This window comes from Sturnira hondurensis, unplaced genomic scaffold, assembly GCF_014824575.4.
Source record: "Sturnira hondurensis isolate 20B ecotype Veracruz unplaced genomic scaffold, ASM1482457v3 Scaffold0014384, whole genome shotgun sequence".
Taxonomy (NCBI): domain Eukaryota; kingdom Metazoa; phylum Chordata; class Mammalia; order Chiroptera; family Phyllostomidae; genus Sturnira; species Sturnira hondurensis.
Window position 1 is genome coordinate 28,270,780 of NW_028087015.1, and position 16,939 is coordinate 28,287,718.

At 39.0% G+C, this 16,939-nt stretch overlaps 1 protein-coding gene across 1 annotated transcript in view; it reads right to left on the minus strand.

Moving 5' to 3' along the window:
• The window catches only part of WIF1 (Wnt inhibitory factor 1), a 75,226-nt gene that overhangs the window by 1,742 nt on the left and 56,545 nt on the right, over nucleotides 1–16,939 (minus strand). Inside the window, exons 4-9 of the mRNA XM_037063082.1 lie at nucleotides 15,539–15,679; nucleotides 14,524–14,619; nucleotides 13,429–13,524; nucleotides 8,922–9,017; nucleotides 3,038–3,133; nucleotides 2,437–2,532 (exon numbers count right to left, since the gene is read on the minus strand). Coding sequence (XP_036918977.1) covers nucleotides 2,437–2,532; nucleotides 3,038–3,133; nucleotides 8,922–9,017; nucleotides 13,429–13,524; nucleotides 14,524–14,619; nucleotides 15,539–15,679 — 621 coding nt within the window. The remainder of the gene's footprint in view (nucleotides 1–2,436; nucleotides 2,533–3,037; nucleotides 3,134–8,921; nucleotides 9,018–13,428; nucleotides 13,525–14,523; nucleotides 14,620–15,538; nucleotides 15,680–16,939) is intronic.

The window sequence follows — 16,939 nt, forward strand, 5'->3', positions numbered from 1 at the left end:
GGCTAGTAGCTTGTGGAACAGCCAAAACATAAGCCAACAATGTGCTGGAGTAAATCCCTACCCTGCTGTTGGCCCTGCCACCCATGAAGCCCCAAACCTCCCTCCTGGTGAGGGTGAGCCTAGCAGCGTGGTCTCTCTCCAGTATCCTCCTCCCCACTGAGGTATCTGAGTGCCCGGGACCTCCCAACATGTCACCCTACTGGGAATCTGTTCACAGAAGAACTCTGTGCCTTAGAGCTTCCTCGTTACCTCCCTCCGGTCAAAGTAACCCTCATTCTTTCAGCCTGATTCTCTTAGCTAATGTACAAAGTGGCTGGGTGGCCTCTCCCAGAAAACACGTTTGCACTTTAACCAAGCACCAGGGCATCTTCCTGACTCCCTGATCTGAAGGAGGAACACTGATGAAGGAGCTTTCAGCAGCATGGTCTGCAAGTGGGGATGCCGCCTGGGCTTGGCACAGTTATCTCAATTGCTCATCTCTGCTTCAAGATGGCCCCCGGTCACTCTTGCTCTCTGTTTGGAAGGGTGACTGGGAGTGTCAGCAGGAACAGTGGACCTTGTGCTCCTCCTCCCATCACTCTTAGTGGTCACCAGGATCCAGATGTGCATCCCAGAAGCCCTTTGTAATTGATTCCTGGGATGTACAGTCTGACCTCACACCTAGAACTCTGGAAAAGGTTCTCTGATTCTGGGACAAGCCTCACAGTTTGTATACAGAGGAAGGTAGAACAAAGGGTTTGGTTTACTCTTCTCCAAAATAGCTCTAGAAATGATTAGTTTTTCTATAGGTCTTTTAGTCCAAAGAAGGATTCCTTGTACATAGGTCCTAACAGGGATGACACTCAACCATGACCTCCTGGGTAAAGAAGCTATTTTCCAGAGAAGCCACATTTTTTGTTATTGAAGCCAGTTCAGTCCACTATCCAATCCATTCAGTAGGTGAAAAAGAATCTAATCAATGTGTTAGTGTAGCCTAGACCAGGCACCAACTACCTTAAAACGAACAAATAAATAAACATGTATATCTACATATAAATGTGTTATATATACATAAAAATAATATAATGTGAGCATTTATGCATGAAAATAAATTTGGGCTTGAGAAATACACTATTTATGTTACCTATGTATTTGTACTAATATAAAAAATAATGTAAAATATATTTTAAAACTAATACTTTTCCTCAGCACCCCAGCTGATCATTTCCATACTCACTGGGCTACATACGTCACCCTTCGGAGACCCCCTTGATCTAGAAAAAACATCTGATGTGTAAATGATGTGTTCAGGTATATCCATTACTTTTGAGACATAATATGACACACCAGTACTTTTCAACCAATGTGCTGCAAGAATTTTTAAAACATGCAATACCTGACCTATTTAGTCTGGGGCACTGATCTCTTTTCCCTTAGACTATCAAATAAAAAATGACAACAGCTGACACAACAATAGCCATCTGGTGTGAATGAATCAATATTATACCTAATTTTTTTGTCAGATAGGCAAAAAATATATTTATTGGTGTGCTGCAGAATTTTAGTCATTAGTTTATGTGTGCCATTAGATAAAAAGGTTGAAAATCACTGTGAGAGACACAATCTGGACTTGGGCTACTGCGGGGTGTTGTATGACTGGAGTGGACAGTGGGCCTCTGCCTGGGAGACGGAGGCCTAGCAGCCAGCAGACAGAAATGGCCTTGTTTCTTTGGTTCACTTGCAAATTGACTGTCCCTCGCATTAGAACCTGGGCTCCACTAGGCAGAGCCTTTTCTGTCTGTTCGTTGGTGTGTCCTCCGTGTCCAAGTTCATACTTAGCACAGAGAATATATCAGTCACAATGAAATGGTTTCATTTAGCAAGTTTCATCTTGTGTATAAAACAGGCCAGTGGTTGATTATCTCAATAATTAGTTCATTGTTGATGGTAAATTTGAAAAAATGCAACTCCATCATAGTATCTCTCCCATACTCTATAAACCCTTTCTTTCCCTCAAAAGAATTCATTTCAAGCATAACACACCAATATAATTTAAAGATTTTAAAGAGCAAAACTCTTCATGTTTTATATGCTAGTTGATAAATCTTGAGGGATAAAATCAGAGCCACGTAGATACTAATTCCACATTTGACTTAAAATCTCAGTTTTACTTGTCGTTTGACACCCTGTGTTAACAAAGCCACCTGTTTTGCTAATGGAATCTAGAAGATATTTGTGGTGACATTTTACAGATGTGATATTTTGCAGAGATGCATTCTCTTTACACTCTCACACTTGGATTGTGTGGGCAGCAGGAGGAAGCATGGAGGAGGACAGGCAGGAAAGAAGTTGCTTTTAATGAAATGGAAAGCAGGCTGAATTATGAGTTGTCTATTAGTCTTTGGAGCCAAGAAACAGATGTGAAAGAGGCTGGCTCCCCAGACGGCTCCCACTCACTTTTATTGCAGTGTCTTCCATGCCAGCCTTCCTGACATTGGCATTTGTTGGGTTCATGGCAGGTTCCATGTGTCCCGCAGCCAGGTTCACAGACAGCTAGAATCAAAGGAGATAAAAGAATGTTTCCTGAGCTTTCATTTTTCAACAGAATTACACAGCTGTTTTTCTTACAGTTCTTTAGAATGTGTTAGTTTTGGCTTTATCCCCTAATTTTTTTTTCTAAGTCAATCATCAGCTACAAGTTGGCTTGGGACTTACTGAGAAAATCCTGAGAGAGATCTTAGACTAAGTTTGATGCTTCTTATTCACAAAAGACACTCAGCAGGACTTTGAAACTGCTGGGCAGTGTAGGTTTATTTCCCTTAAGAAACTTCTAAGGGTTAAAAAAGTTCCGTTTGTGTGTGTGAATGAGTGTAACTTTTTACACATGTGTGGACTGCATTACAGCGTCTTTGGTCTACATAAAGGAAACTTATATGTCAGTGAGAAAGGTTAACTGTGATGCCCAGGCAACATGTAGTAGGCACAAAAATTATGTAGTACAAGACCACAGCAACTTTAATTGTCCCATACCCAATCTGATTGCATTAGGGGTACTTACGCTTTGAACAGAGGTCTCCTTGGTAACCTTTGGAGCACTTACATTTGCTTTTACCAATGCATTTACCTCCGTTTCGACAGGGCTGTGGGCATTTGCCTGAAACAGAGAAGAATGCAAATAAGCAAGGAACTCAGTGCTTTGTCCAGGGATAATTACATTTTTCAAAGGAATTACAAAGCTTTGGGAGAATAAAGCTATTAAATGGCAGTTATTTCCACTTATTTCAGATCTAATCTGGCTTTGATTCTGTTTGAATTTCATTTTTGGAAAATAGGCTAGTATTTTTACTTACTACTTTGAATATATATTTTCTATAATCAATGTGTTGCCCACATACTGTATTTACATTACTTTTTTATGAATAGAATAATATTTTAACTGGTTCATAAGCACTTGCAATTTAAGATATACTAAAAGCGAAGGTATGATGACCCTGTAAATGATTCCTCTGAGTTCTTATTTTTGAATGTCACTTTTTCTGAAAGCAGGCCTGCACCTGTAGGTGATGGCATCTACCTTAGCCTAGGATTTTCCATAAGGCAGGGCCTGCACACATGCAGTGTATTTGGGGAAGTGGTCCTAGGAAACAGGAATGGGGGAAAGGGAGAGGGAATCAGGGAAGGAGGGAAAGCCAGCACAAAAGTATGCTTGTGGGTGGATCACTGCTGTGACAGTCAGGCTCTCTCCTGCCGCGTCCTTCTGAGGAGGGATGGCACCAGCAAATCCTCTGACAAGAAGTGAGAAGGGCCATATAGTCATTAGCACCTGTCTCCCACTGGTCAAACCATGGAATAATTTGCTTGTGTGCTTCCAGTCTGCAACTGTGTTTGAGTGCAGGCTGAATTTTTTTAGGACCCAGAGTAGTTTCTGGGTGGAAAGCAAGAGACACATGGAACAGCTAAGATGAGATGCAGTCAGGTTTACCTGTGCAAAACAGGTTGTGGTAGCAGCGGCTGGAGGGAAAGGCCGGCTGAGAAGGATGTCAACGGGGCACAAAAGGTGCCTAGTACCACACCTATGCATTTTGCAGGAATGTTTTAGATCCTAATAATACATCCTTCTTCTTTCATCTACATGCCAACTGAGTATTGCTAATGTCTTCACAGATCTTTGAATCACAGGATTTTAGAGCTGGAATTGGGCCTTAGTTATAAAAACTAGATAATAATTTTCTTCTTACTCCCTAAGCTACTTATTCTCCCTCTGTACTCTTGAATTTGCTGTCCTGAGGCTGACTTTTTTTTAAAGAAGTAGAAGAGAAAGGTTGGTTCATGCGGAGTGGAAACCACATCCTATAGCTGGTACGATGAGGTTGCAAAGACAGTGCACAGCCATTAGGTTTTGGTAGTGGAGGAGTTTGGATGGTTTTTTGTTTTTGTTTTTGTTTTTCTTTTCCACTTTAGCAGAATACTCATTACAAAGGCCTCAATACATAAGCAGAAGAAATGAAGTCTTTATCCTTACACAACCCACCTTTCATTCTTTAAGCTCTTCTTTTTGTGGTCAAAGCTTTGACAGAAGTTAACTACTGTGTATTTTACTGCTAGCAGTGTGCTTGATAGACATGAAGTGAATTCCATTTTGAAAATTCTTTTGCTGAAACATACTTTTCTTTTTTATTCAAAAGGACTTTCTTCATATACATATAAAATGAAGCAGCATTTAGTCATGCTGGAGACAATATACACTTAATATTGAGATGTAAGAGTATCTCAAAAACCTAGAATACCATTAGACCTTTAGAGTTTTCTGATGCATAAGTTGTTCCAGAAACAGGAACATCCTTCATTATTAAAAACAACCTTAATAATAGAATACCACCTTTTTGTTGACCATTCAAAATCTAAAAGGGTCCTTTTTGCTAGGCTTGGATCTAAAGAATAGCATTTACTATTTGGTCAAGATCCTAACTCTCACCTAAAGAAAAGGAACACCTAACTCTGAATGTCTGTTTGCATGAAAAAAAGCTGACTCTATCATATGCTCAAAACTGGATCATATCACAGTATTCTGCAATGCACTGAGGTTTTTCAAGTAAGCAAGATGTGAGACAATAATTATGTGGCAGCAAAGAAAGAGTACTTATTGTGAAATACTTGATGATCCCAAATTTTCCCGTGTTCTATGAGAAGTGAACTTGGTAACCAGGGACAACACAGAGAATGATTTGTGGTGAGAACTTTTTCATTGACTCCACGGGTCTTTTTATTTTCTTGGCAGGAGGGAAGTGAGTACCATCAGGTTCACTGCAGCTGGAAGGGAGGACGTCCTGTCCTGGTTATCACACCACAGGCAGCTGTTAGAGGCCATTCCTAGACCAAACCTCATGAAGCTAAAATCTCATGAAGACAGGATAGCTGTAAAATTCAGAGTCTTATAAGTGTCTTTAATATTAACTTTCTTTTCCTAAAGATATTTTGGTATCCGTTAGACAGTAGAAAACTGAGTAAACTTGAGAGATTATGTAAAAGAGGCCAAGGAATGCAGGAAGACAAACAGATTTGACTAAGTGTAAACAGTATTTTTCTATAACCAGTGGGTAAGTTTCATGAGAACAATGAAATGAGGTATCAACAGAATAAAGGCACTAAACTTCCTCCACCCATCGGGTTGTAGAATAACTTAAATTTGCTACTCTGCTTCACATAGCAAAAGATTTTAAATGTTTATGATAAGTACCAACAATCATCATCTCTGTGTCTGAGGGTGATTTGTAATTGCCTCATTCAATATTCTGAATTTTTTATAGAGAACTTTAATAATAAGAAGAACCTATTATTTTAAAAACTCACTTAGTATAGAGTATAAATAATTTGGTCTTTTTAATTGAAGGTTCATTAAAATACTTTGGGAAATCTCTGAAACTTAAATAACAATAAATGTAAATTGCATCCAGATAACCTCTATTCATGGTCTTATTTGTTGATCTACAAGTGTACCTCATAATTGAGTCAGAATGAAGTTTTGAAGATATCAGTCCTACTATAGGTCAGAAAAAAGGATATATAAATAATGTGAAAATACATATTTTCATTAAAAAAGACAATAAATAAGTGTTGGCAAGGATGTAGAATAATTGGAAGCTTTGAACATTACCGGTGGGAATGTAAAATGGTACAGGCTCTTTAGAAAATAGTTTGGCAGTTCCTTCAAAAAATAAACATTATGGTCTGGCAATTCTACTCCTAAGTATATACCCCAGAGACCTGAAAACATATGTTCACATAACCGTTTGTGCACGAATATTCATAGCAGCATTGTTCATAATATCCCCAAAATAGAAACAACAGAATATTCCTCAACTGATGAATGGATGAACAAAATGTGGCTGGTATACCCACACAGTGTGATATTAACCAGCAATTAAAGGGAAGCAGTGGTATTTGCTACAACATGGGTGAACCTTGAAAACATCATGCTAAGTGAGAGAAGTCAGACACAGATGGCCATATATTATCTGATTCTACTTATACAAACAGGAAGAGGGAAATTTAGAAACAGAATAGGAAAATCTAAAGAAACAAAGTAGATTGGTGTTTTTCAGGGTCCTGAGGAGAGGGGAATAAGGAGTGATTGCTAGTGGATACAGAGATTCTTTTGGGTGTGATGATGTGTGCTGGTTTAGATAGAAGTGCTGCATGGTGTTGTGAATATACTAAATTATATACTTATAATGCTAAATTCTATGGTATGTGCATTAGATCTCAATTTGAAAATAAGAATACATAAAGTAATAAGTGTTATACGGCTCAAGAAACTGTTTCATCAGTGGTCCAGCCAGGAGAGAATATTCCAGAATTCAAAGAATTACAAAAAATTATAAAGCAATTATTATGGTTGGAGGTTACTTCTTCTGTTTGCTTTTTAAAATTCCCTTAATTTCTCCTTTTTTTTCTTTTCTTACAAAAGGTTTTATTTATTTATTTTTAGAGAGAGGGGAAGTGAAGGAGAGAGGGAGAGAAACATCAGTGTGTGGTTGCCTTTTATGTGCCCCCTACCAGGGACCTAGCAACCCAGGCCTGTGCCCTCACTGGGAGTCGAACTGGAGACCGTTTGGTTCACAGGCCCACATTCAAACCACTGAGCTACAGCAGTAAGGAATTTCTCCTTTACTTTCTGATCTATCCTGTAAAAGCACAGGTTGTCATTTAAAAAAAAAGAATACAGAATTCAACTTTTTGTCTCTATTACACACTAGTGGCACTTTTCTACTCAAGACCCATGTCTGTATTTTTTTGGTAATGTGGTTCCTGTAACAGAGCAGAATGTTTCCTAAAAGAATTTCATATAACTTGTGATAGGGATAATCAAGGGCTTGCAAAGGCCCACATTTTTGGTGCAGTTAGGGGGAAAAAACAGGAATAGAAAACATTGTCTCTGCCAATGGAAAGGTCATAAACCTAAGGGCATGAAAGGGCATACTTACATGAAGAGAAATGAGCCCATAAACAAAGATCCATAAACATGAACTGACTAACTATGCAGAGTCTGAGCATAAGTACAGGGAGAAAATTGAGGGGAGTAAGTTCACAGATATCTTTGTCAGGGCTAGGTAACTAATAAGAACAGAAACCACATCCTGGCAATTAATTACATGTTCTATGGAAACTACAGAGGTATTTCATTTGAACTCTATAAAAAATGGTTACTTCATCTAGTACTCATTAAAGTACAAAAACCCACAAATAAATTAGAGGTTGAAAGTTAAAAATAGGAAGTCAGTATTCAATTTTGAACCCACTACAACACCAAGCACTGGTGTTTTACAGATACAATGCAGCTGGAAATGAAAACACTGTGTTCCAGAACCTCCAGAAAGTCTGGGGTATGCACCCTCAGCAGACGTGCTCACGCTGCTTTTGCGCCTCCCAAAGGCAGGAGCTTTGATGTGACCTTCCTTCTGGATCATGAAGCCATCCAGAATGGGGTTGGCTCATTTCTGAATTTAAGGGAGAACTTCGGGGACTTGCTGAGGGTGACCTGGCTTGTAGGTGGTGAAGCCAGGACAAGAGTTTGATATCCTGATTCCCAAAACAATGATTCTCTAGCACATTCCACCTGTAATTTGTTTTGTACTGGAGCATGACAAATATCTAGTGAAAGCATAACATGCCCCAATCTTAAGTTTATAGCTCAGCTATTTTTTACATAAATAAAACACTCATGTGACACTGCTTCAAACACGATATAGAAGATTTTTGGCAGCCCATAAAGTTCCTTTGTGGCCCCAACCACTATCCTGGTTTCTACCAGCATCCATTGGTTTTGCCTGATCTTGAACTTCATAAAAATGAAATCATGCAGTATTGCACTTTTCTGTGTTTAGCTCCTTTTATTTAATGGGAGATCTGTGTGATTCATTCATGTTGTGTGTGCTGTTAGTTTATTCTTTACTGCTATGTACCCTTTTTTCTCCTTTCTTTAGTCTATCCTTTTCTCTTAGGTGGGTTACTGGGCTCAGTCTAGTTTAGGAAATGTGGTAATGAGTAGCAGAGAAAAAAAGTCTCTATGCATGAGGGTAGGGGAGCCAATCCAAGCTGTCCCAAAGCTCTGGTCTACATTTCCAAGCTGGAACTATGCACTCTGCACTATTAGAAGGAGACAGAATCACCAACAAGAACAACACAGCAGGCTGAACAACCCAAACCCAGTCATAACTCAGCAGAGTGTTTGCTCTTCAGTCATGTGGGCTCAGCTTTGTCACTCTGCTCCACTTTTAGCTAAATGAATGGGGCTGAATCTAGTGAAGAGAAACCACTGGCCTGAGACCTTAAACAAGTGATTCATTGTCTCTGGGCTTCAGATTGCTCATTGATAAAATGAAGGGGTTAGATGGAGTTTCTATGGTCTCTAAAAATCAAAGAGAATGCAGGTCAATACTTACTTATTTCACACTGTTCTCCCTCTAGTCCTGGAGGGCAAATACACTTTCCAGGGTAGAAACAGGTCCCTCCATTAAAGCAAGTAGTTGAGCAGTTTGCTGTTAGAATGAATAATGGTATTGCATTAGACAGTAGGTTAAATCTAAAAAAAGAACTTCACTTACAGTTAGGTGATTCTTCGGAGGCATCTGCTAGTCACCCATTTACTTATGTAGTAAAGTAAGCCACTTCATAAATACCAGAATTGGAACCATTTGACCATGTGCGGACTCCCTCAGTGTAAGAGGATGCCGTACACATTACATAGTATTCACCTGAGGGGTTATCCTTTAGTGAAAAGAGGCATGGTGTGCAAAGCATTCTTTTCTATTTTCTTATAAACATCTGTGCCCTTAAGAGGAGATCACTATAAGCCCCATTCCCTACTATTTTTTAAAACTAATTAAAACATTAGTTTTAACCTCAGAGAAATTTCTTTTGAACTACAATATATCTTCAGTCTCCAACCCCCCAAACCTAGTTCATGTCACCCTCCTCCCAGTGAAGGAGTCATGTAGTATTCCCTCTGTAAAGCTTCTCACTTATATTCTTGAGCCAGATTCTCCTTAAAAGCTGTTTGCAGTAGTGAAAAGGGGAAATATAATGTCTAAAGGGAAGTAATGTCCTACTTCTACATAATGCTCCATTGAAACCCTCCCAAAGTTTTTAAGGTAAACAATGAAGAAAATGAGAAAACTTTCAAACAGAAAACTTTTTAAGTTGAGATAGATAAAAGGAAGAGAAGTCCTAAGGATCCGACAAAGGAGAAACTGTTTTCAAAGAACAGAGGTTCATCGTCAGTAATAGGATTTCAGAAAAAATCAACTTTCATAGTGTTTGGGAGAAGGGATAATTATATTCAGAAAAAGATAGCCTTGTGAGACCCCATGGGCAGGGAAGTGGCAGCGGTGTGAGCCAGAGGCATGAAGAACTTGGGTATATTACTGTGGAAGTCCAATTCACTGGATTATCCAGGTCAAAATTGGACTGTGTGCAATTCACCCTAAAACCTGGCTGTTGACTCTGGAGTTTGGCTGCTCACTGGCACCTAAAATGGTAGAAGGACAGACATGGGGATGGGGGAGAGCAAATATCTAAAAGTAGACAAGTTGGCTCATTTTATAAAGGGGATTAAAATAAGAGCTTGGATTTTCAGCAATTCCAGTTATATGGCCTATGTGTTCTTGTCCTATATAAAATGCCAAAGTTGGCTATAGATGAATAAAAGCTGAAGTAAGCTTCCAGTAGGAAAACCAGAAAGAAAGTCCAAAAGTCCTAAGTGGTGCTTTCTTTGTGAAAAAGGAGTCTAACTAGAGTGTTCTATGTATACCATGCCTCTTAAAAGAAAAAACTTCTTGTTTAAAATCCCAAGTATCTCCAGCTAAAGAGAATGACGTACTCGTTTTGGCAAAAACCAAGCCGACTAATGTGGGAGATGGGGTGCATCGTTGGGTGCAGGATTTAGGATTTGGATTTGGGGGAATCAGCTCCTGAGTTTCCTCTGTGCTACTTGGTGCTAGTATTGTTAGGTGTGTGGGTGTGTCCTGTCTCTCCACCTGTCCCTGTTTCTCCTGGGGATATGAAGGTGTGAAAACATCAGGATCAGTGCGCACATGGCGGCAGCCTTCTGGGCACCAGCCCTTATTAACATGTTGAATTCAGTGAGCCTGGGAGGTTGTTTGAAAGTCACAGAATATGCCAAAGCTGGTTATAAAATGCGGCCACACTCTTAGTATTTGCATCATATCTCACAGTCCTGACAAGCCCCTCTACATTTCTGCCATGCGATGATTCTTGACCAGAAAAGCGAGCCACAGACACTAAGCGGCTTTCACAGGCACCGAGCGTATGCTAGGCCTGTGCTTAACTAATCCATTTCTGAAGTTTGTGAAGATGTCCCAAGAGCCAATGAAAGTTAATGTTTAATATTTATTTAAATATGTAGTGCTATGATCTAGGACCATGCCAGTAATTGAACCATTTATCAGAAGCTCTATAGTCCCTCCTGGACAATAAAAGTATTTTTGGTTGAGGTAGTAAAAAAAATGTTTTTTAATGTTCCTAGGTCTCCAGTGAGACCATAAAGTTTCAATAGATTTATTAAAAAATTTAAAAAATTAATGGAATTTAACAAAGAGGGAAATCTTTCATCTAAAAGGTAAAGTATTATCAAATGTAAAATGTACTGGAATACAGATAGATATTCTCCCTGAACAGTGATCATGTAGCATTTGCAAAACCATGTCAGTAGAAAAACAGTGCAACTGGCCGTGGCAGGTGTGGCTCAGTGGATTGAATGCTGGCCTGAGAATTGAAGGGTCGCTGGTTCAACTCCCAGTCAGGGCACATGCTTGGGTTGCAGGCCAGGTCCCCAGTGAGAGGCACATGAGGGGCAACTGATCAGTGTTTCACTCGCACATCGATATTTCTCTCCCTCTATTTCTCCCTTCCTTCCCCTCTCTCTAAAAAACAAATAATATCTTTTTTTAAAAAAGAAAGAAAGAAAAACAGTATGAGTGACATTCCACTGTATAAACTACACCAGTGACAGCCATATCTATAGAAGCAGGCCTCACAAATATTTCCATTAAACCTGTTAATACATGAGTTCTTCATCCAAATCTCTGAAGGGCTTGCTTTATTTCCAAATAGTCTCAATATAACATGAATTTAATTCTGCTTCAAGAAATGCCTAATTTTGCAATAGCTTGAATGCTAAATTTAGACCAGTTAAATAAAGATTCACAATAAAGAATATCACACACTGGCTGTTAATTATTATCTGTATCATTGATGCTTTATGAATACCAATTTTTAAAATTCTTTTTTATCCAATGCTCTACTTTTAAAAGATTACTTGAAAATAAAAGGTAGAGATGGTGTCACATATTATCTCAAATGGCTGTGGGGTGGGGGATAAGAGGTCAATGGCTTCATGTCCAGTTTAGGAATGGGGAAACATGACCCCCGAGATGTCAAGGTATTTGTTCAGATGCAGAGTCACTCATGAAACGGTGGTCTGAGTGTCAGCGTGGGGCACTAGAAGGCGTGAGTCTGGATCAGTCTCAAGCTGCACATCCTCATTTATCTGGGAATGCGATGGGTGAAACCCTACACATCTCAAAAGGTTTTTGAGAATAAAATCAGATAATTGTATGAAACTACTCTGCATCAGAAAATAGAAGGTAACTGAAATTGTTATCCTGACTCATGCAAAAGTTTCTTTCTTTTAGCTTCTTTCTTTCTTTCTTTTTCTTTCTTTCTTTCTTTCTTTCTTTCTTTCTTTCTTTCTTTCTTTCTTTCTTTCTTTCTTTCTCTTTCTCTTTCTTTCTTTCTTTCTTTCTTTCTTTCTTTCTTTCTTTCTTTCTTTCTTTCTTTCTTTCTTTCTTTCTTTCTATCTATCTTTCCTTCCTTCCTTCCTTCCTTCCTTCCTTCTTTCTTTCTTTCTTTTTTAAAGCTGCTCATTTCAACCTTAATTGTTGCTAATTGCATTATCACTAAAGAGACAATTTTCAAAAATAGCACTCAATTTATTTCAAGCATATATTTGTTTTAAAAACTAGTGTTCTACTCATGCAATTGGCTGTTTTGACACAAAGACTGTTCCATTCAATGAATACATTTTACAGGATATTATTTAATTTTTTCCATAAAAACTGTAAACCCGTCAAAATAGATAGATATCTTGTAAAGAGTATGAATCATTCAATAACATTTTAGGGCCAAATTTCAATCCACTTTCTAAGAGTAAGTCTGACTCTGAGGTTGCATTATAGGAAGAAGGAACCTGATCTCTCAGGGATGTGATCTGTAAACAAAGCATTGAATTGGGGGGTCAGTGAACATCCAGGTCAGGTCATTTGGAACAGGTTGTTTCAGTTCTGTCTTATAAGTTCACTCATAAAACTGATTAGGACCTACCCAAACCCATGTGGCAGGCTGGGACAGCTAGTTGCTCACAAGAATCTGGGGCCCCCTCCCAAAAAATTGTCAGTGGAAGACAGCCATCCAGCCTGGGACTTAACCGTGGGGTTAATTCCTACCTATGGAATAGGTGTGGAAATTCTGTGGATCACTTCTGAGCCTGTTTTGTATGTGTGTGTTTGTTTTCTTTTGTTTTTAAGCAGTGCATACTCCAGTCTCCCTTTCTCTGTGTATTGGCTGGATCCAAAGAGCTCCAAAGCAGGACCACAGATGGAAGGCACCTGGATCCCTGAATCGCTGCATGGAGAAAAGCTGCCCCGCTCGCTGACTAGGTGTTCCTGCACAGGAGCACTCTGTGAGTGAAAATAAACTTCTGTGTTAAGCTACCCCAAGAGTTGGGGTTAAAGTTATTATAGCAGCCAGCCAAGTGATTCACCCTGTTTATAGTGCTGTCATGAAAAGTGATGATATATTAAATATGTCTTTTATGAAACAGTTAAAAAGTTAAAACAACTTTGTTTTTTTAAAAAAGAAAAAAATTGTTACCTTTATCACAATTGACTCCATAGAATCCAGGTGGGCAGATGCAGAAACCAGGAGTAACACAAAGCCCGCCATTCATACATCGCGGTGTACAAAGGGCTGGTAGGGGGAGAGAGCTCTGATTAAGGCCAAATAGGGTTTTGGAGCAGGAGCATTTTAGAAATGTCAGTAATATAACAGGCCTAGATTTTCAGACTTTGTGGTTGATTAAAAAATGGTCACTCTTTAGAGATATAAGTTGTCAATATTAAAATTATTTTTGTGATGTTAATCAGACTGTTTTTTCATATCAGAGTATTTTTTAACCAATTTCATGGGGGAAAATTTTGGAATTGTTCCATCCGAATGGCTGATCAAAATTTGCCCAGAATCATTATTTCAACTAAGATGTGGTCAGAAGACTGTGAATATTTTTTCTTATTCTATTTTCTTGTTCTTCTAATTTCAAAATAAATGCAAACAAGAAAAATTCTCATTTCTTGAAGACGAAAAATATTTTGATTATTTTGACCAAATAAGCTCTTAGTATTTTAAATACTATGTGGTTCATAACACATTTTCTTGTTTATCTCTTTTCTTGATATAACTTCCTTAATAGTGATTTTACTTAAATGGATATACTCATTACACAAATTATATTCATCTTTTTTTGCCTTATAGCAACTTAATAAATCAGGTGTAGACATAATTTTGAATTAAGCTACTTTTACTTGGAGTAGAAACTTTCACATCATTCATAATACTAGCTTTTAAAACACAGTTTGAGTAAAGGGGAAAAACCCTCAAAACTTTTATAAGATTACACCCAAGCATAGTGCATATAATAGTGAGTATCCCGGGGGGAGGGGTGGCCACAGAGAATGTAGACATTGTGCCAGAGTTCTCTGGCCCCGTCACTACACACTTGGATTTAACAGAAAACCCACTCCCAGAAGAGATCCCTTCCAATAGCTCTTCTGTGGTTTTTTTTTTTAAAGATTTCACCAAACCTTATAATGTGACCAGAAAAATAATTTCAGGGGAGGTGTCACAAATACATGCAGGGCTCCTGTGGGACATCCATTTCATTAGGGAGCAAGCAAGGGAAGCTGCCTGTACCTTTCTCACAGTGAGGTCCATAGAATCCATCAGGACATTCACAGACACGTCTTTCATTACAAAACCCTCCATTTCGGCACCCTCCTGGGCATTCAGCTTCACCCGAGAGAAACAAGAGTAATGGACATCTTTGAAATCATTACAGCAAGCGTGAAGGGGTAGTGGTCATTCTTCCCCACCGTGCACCAGTGACCATAATTTATTGAATACTTCTACCATTTTCTCTCTATACCACTTGTACTTGACTAAGTCTTCTTCAAAGTAAGATTTCACAACTCTCAATCTTACTTCCTTCACGGAAGAAGGCAAAGCAAGCCTTATTCTGGCTTCATCTCCACCTGTCAATCTACTGTACCTCCTGAAATTCATGCTAGAATAGAATGATTGACAGTGCCCTCAATAATTGCTTTCAAAGGGTGGAATGACCTCTTGGTACATATGTATAGAACTGAAAGTTCCCAGATCTTAATTCTGTGCTGGAAAATCTTGCACCAGGATGGGAAAGGAGCCAGGCCTTCGTGCGTAAATGGGCATGGGGGTGTGGTGGTGAGATGCCTTTGCTCAGCAGAGATTGCTAGTGTGATGGTGGCACCCCATTCTCTATGGAGGTCAGCAGTGCCACGCTTTGGGAGACAGTGGGGAGTGTTGCCTTCACAGGTGGCAGTTGCTGGTAGTGACCAACAACCTTGCTATGAGGATCTGGAACAAGAAAAGGGGGAGAATTCGTGACCATAGCTAAGACACACCTGGCAACTCCCAAAGATTGTGTTGGGGAGGGGGAGGAGAGAGGTGGAAAACAGGGCATTTTGAAGGAGGTATTAGAGTTCTTGAAATTGTGAGTGGGGTCAAAGCACAGAAAGTCTTCCTTGGTACTATTAATGACCCTGGTGTTTATCACCCTCTCCTCCCTTTGGTATGATGACAATTATGCATTTACCTACCTACCTGTCATTGTTCACCCATATCACACCTAGAAGTTTTAGGAGCTTTCTCTTGAATCACCACCACTGATTACCTTGTTGACACGTTTTAAAGAAGATAGCATTTTGAGGCGTCTGTAGGATGGTATTGCCTTCAGAATTCATTACAATCACATTCACTTCAAATGCTGCCACTCCGTCTTGTTTTCCAAGGCACGGGAAACCAACTTGAACAACTAAAGAAAAAGAAAGTATTGACAAACAGTTTATCTAGTGCTTTCCAGTTTTACAGAAATCTCAGTAAGAGATGAAGAACAAAGCAAGCATGCCCACATTTTAGTATTTGACAGTCTTGTACCTCTATCAGAGTAGGCAGTGTATTTTGATCACCTGGGCATTCTCCGCAGAACTTGTATATGATGCTGGGTGGAGAAAGAATGAATTACCAACATGGAATCAGGGATATTTTGTTTGTGGTCTGTCTTGTACTACCTTAAAAATGTTTTCTCTGAAAATTAAAGGAACAAATATGCAGCACAGATTAATTAATAGGGGAAGAAACTTTGTGGGCATTTCATCAGCCTCTATGTGATCCCCAAAACAGCTAAAAATCAACACTTGCAAATCCATTAAATAAAGCCTTAAATATTTCACTAGTTTATTTTTACTCTGTGCTTCAAAGCAACAAAATACGTGTTTTGGAAATAGTCTATAAATCAGACTGGACTCCAATCATTGGATTAAGTTAATAAAGTTAATATTTTCTCCTGCTATTTGTCAAAATTAAGAAGTGTCCATATCTTGGGGGTCTGGAAGAGAGTTTGGTGTGATGAAATGATGTCATTCTAGCCTTATATCTAATAGTTTAGGTTCCTAAAGAGGAGGCCAGTGCTATTTTGTGAGTCTAGGGATCACTTGGGGCGTGCATTTATTAACTTGGGAACTTATGATGTGGTCATACAGAGAGGGTGAGAAATCATGGAATGCCATAAGTTATCAAGTGGAAATTGGCTCAAGTCGTTGCTGAGAGGCTGGTTATGTAAATTTCTAAAATCACTTGATTATAATAGCATGTCTGCCGGGAATGATCTAGCTGATCCAATAGACTTTAGTGCTTCCTTACAAATAGGAAAAAAATATTGCTAATAGGTATACACACAAAATTTTGCTTCATTTTGTTTTTGTATGGCAGGTAATGGTTACTGCCAAGTTTAGGAAAATTATAGCAAGCCAAGAAAAATCCTTTCCCTTTAAAGTTTTCATAAACCTTTCCTCTAGGTTTATAAGAAAAAATGAGCTGGAAATTTCTCTGCTCTTTTCCATAAGGCATTGCACACAAACTGGTTGTACAGTCTTCTGAGCGTGCTCTGGCAACCGAAAACTCCTCCCGAGGTTTTGGCATCAGCAGCGTTCATTACCGTGCCAGTCTCAAAGTAACGTGGGTTTCTGGTTCTTCTGCCTCTGAAGAGGTTGGCATTGCCAATAACCAATTAAGT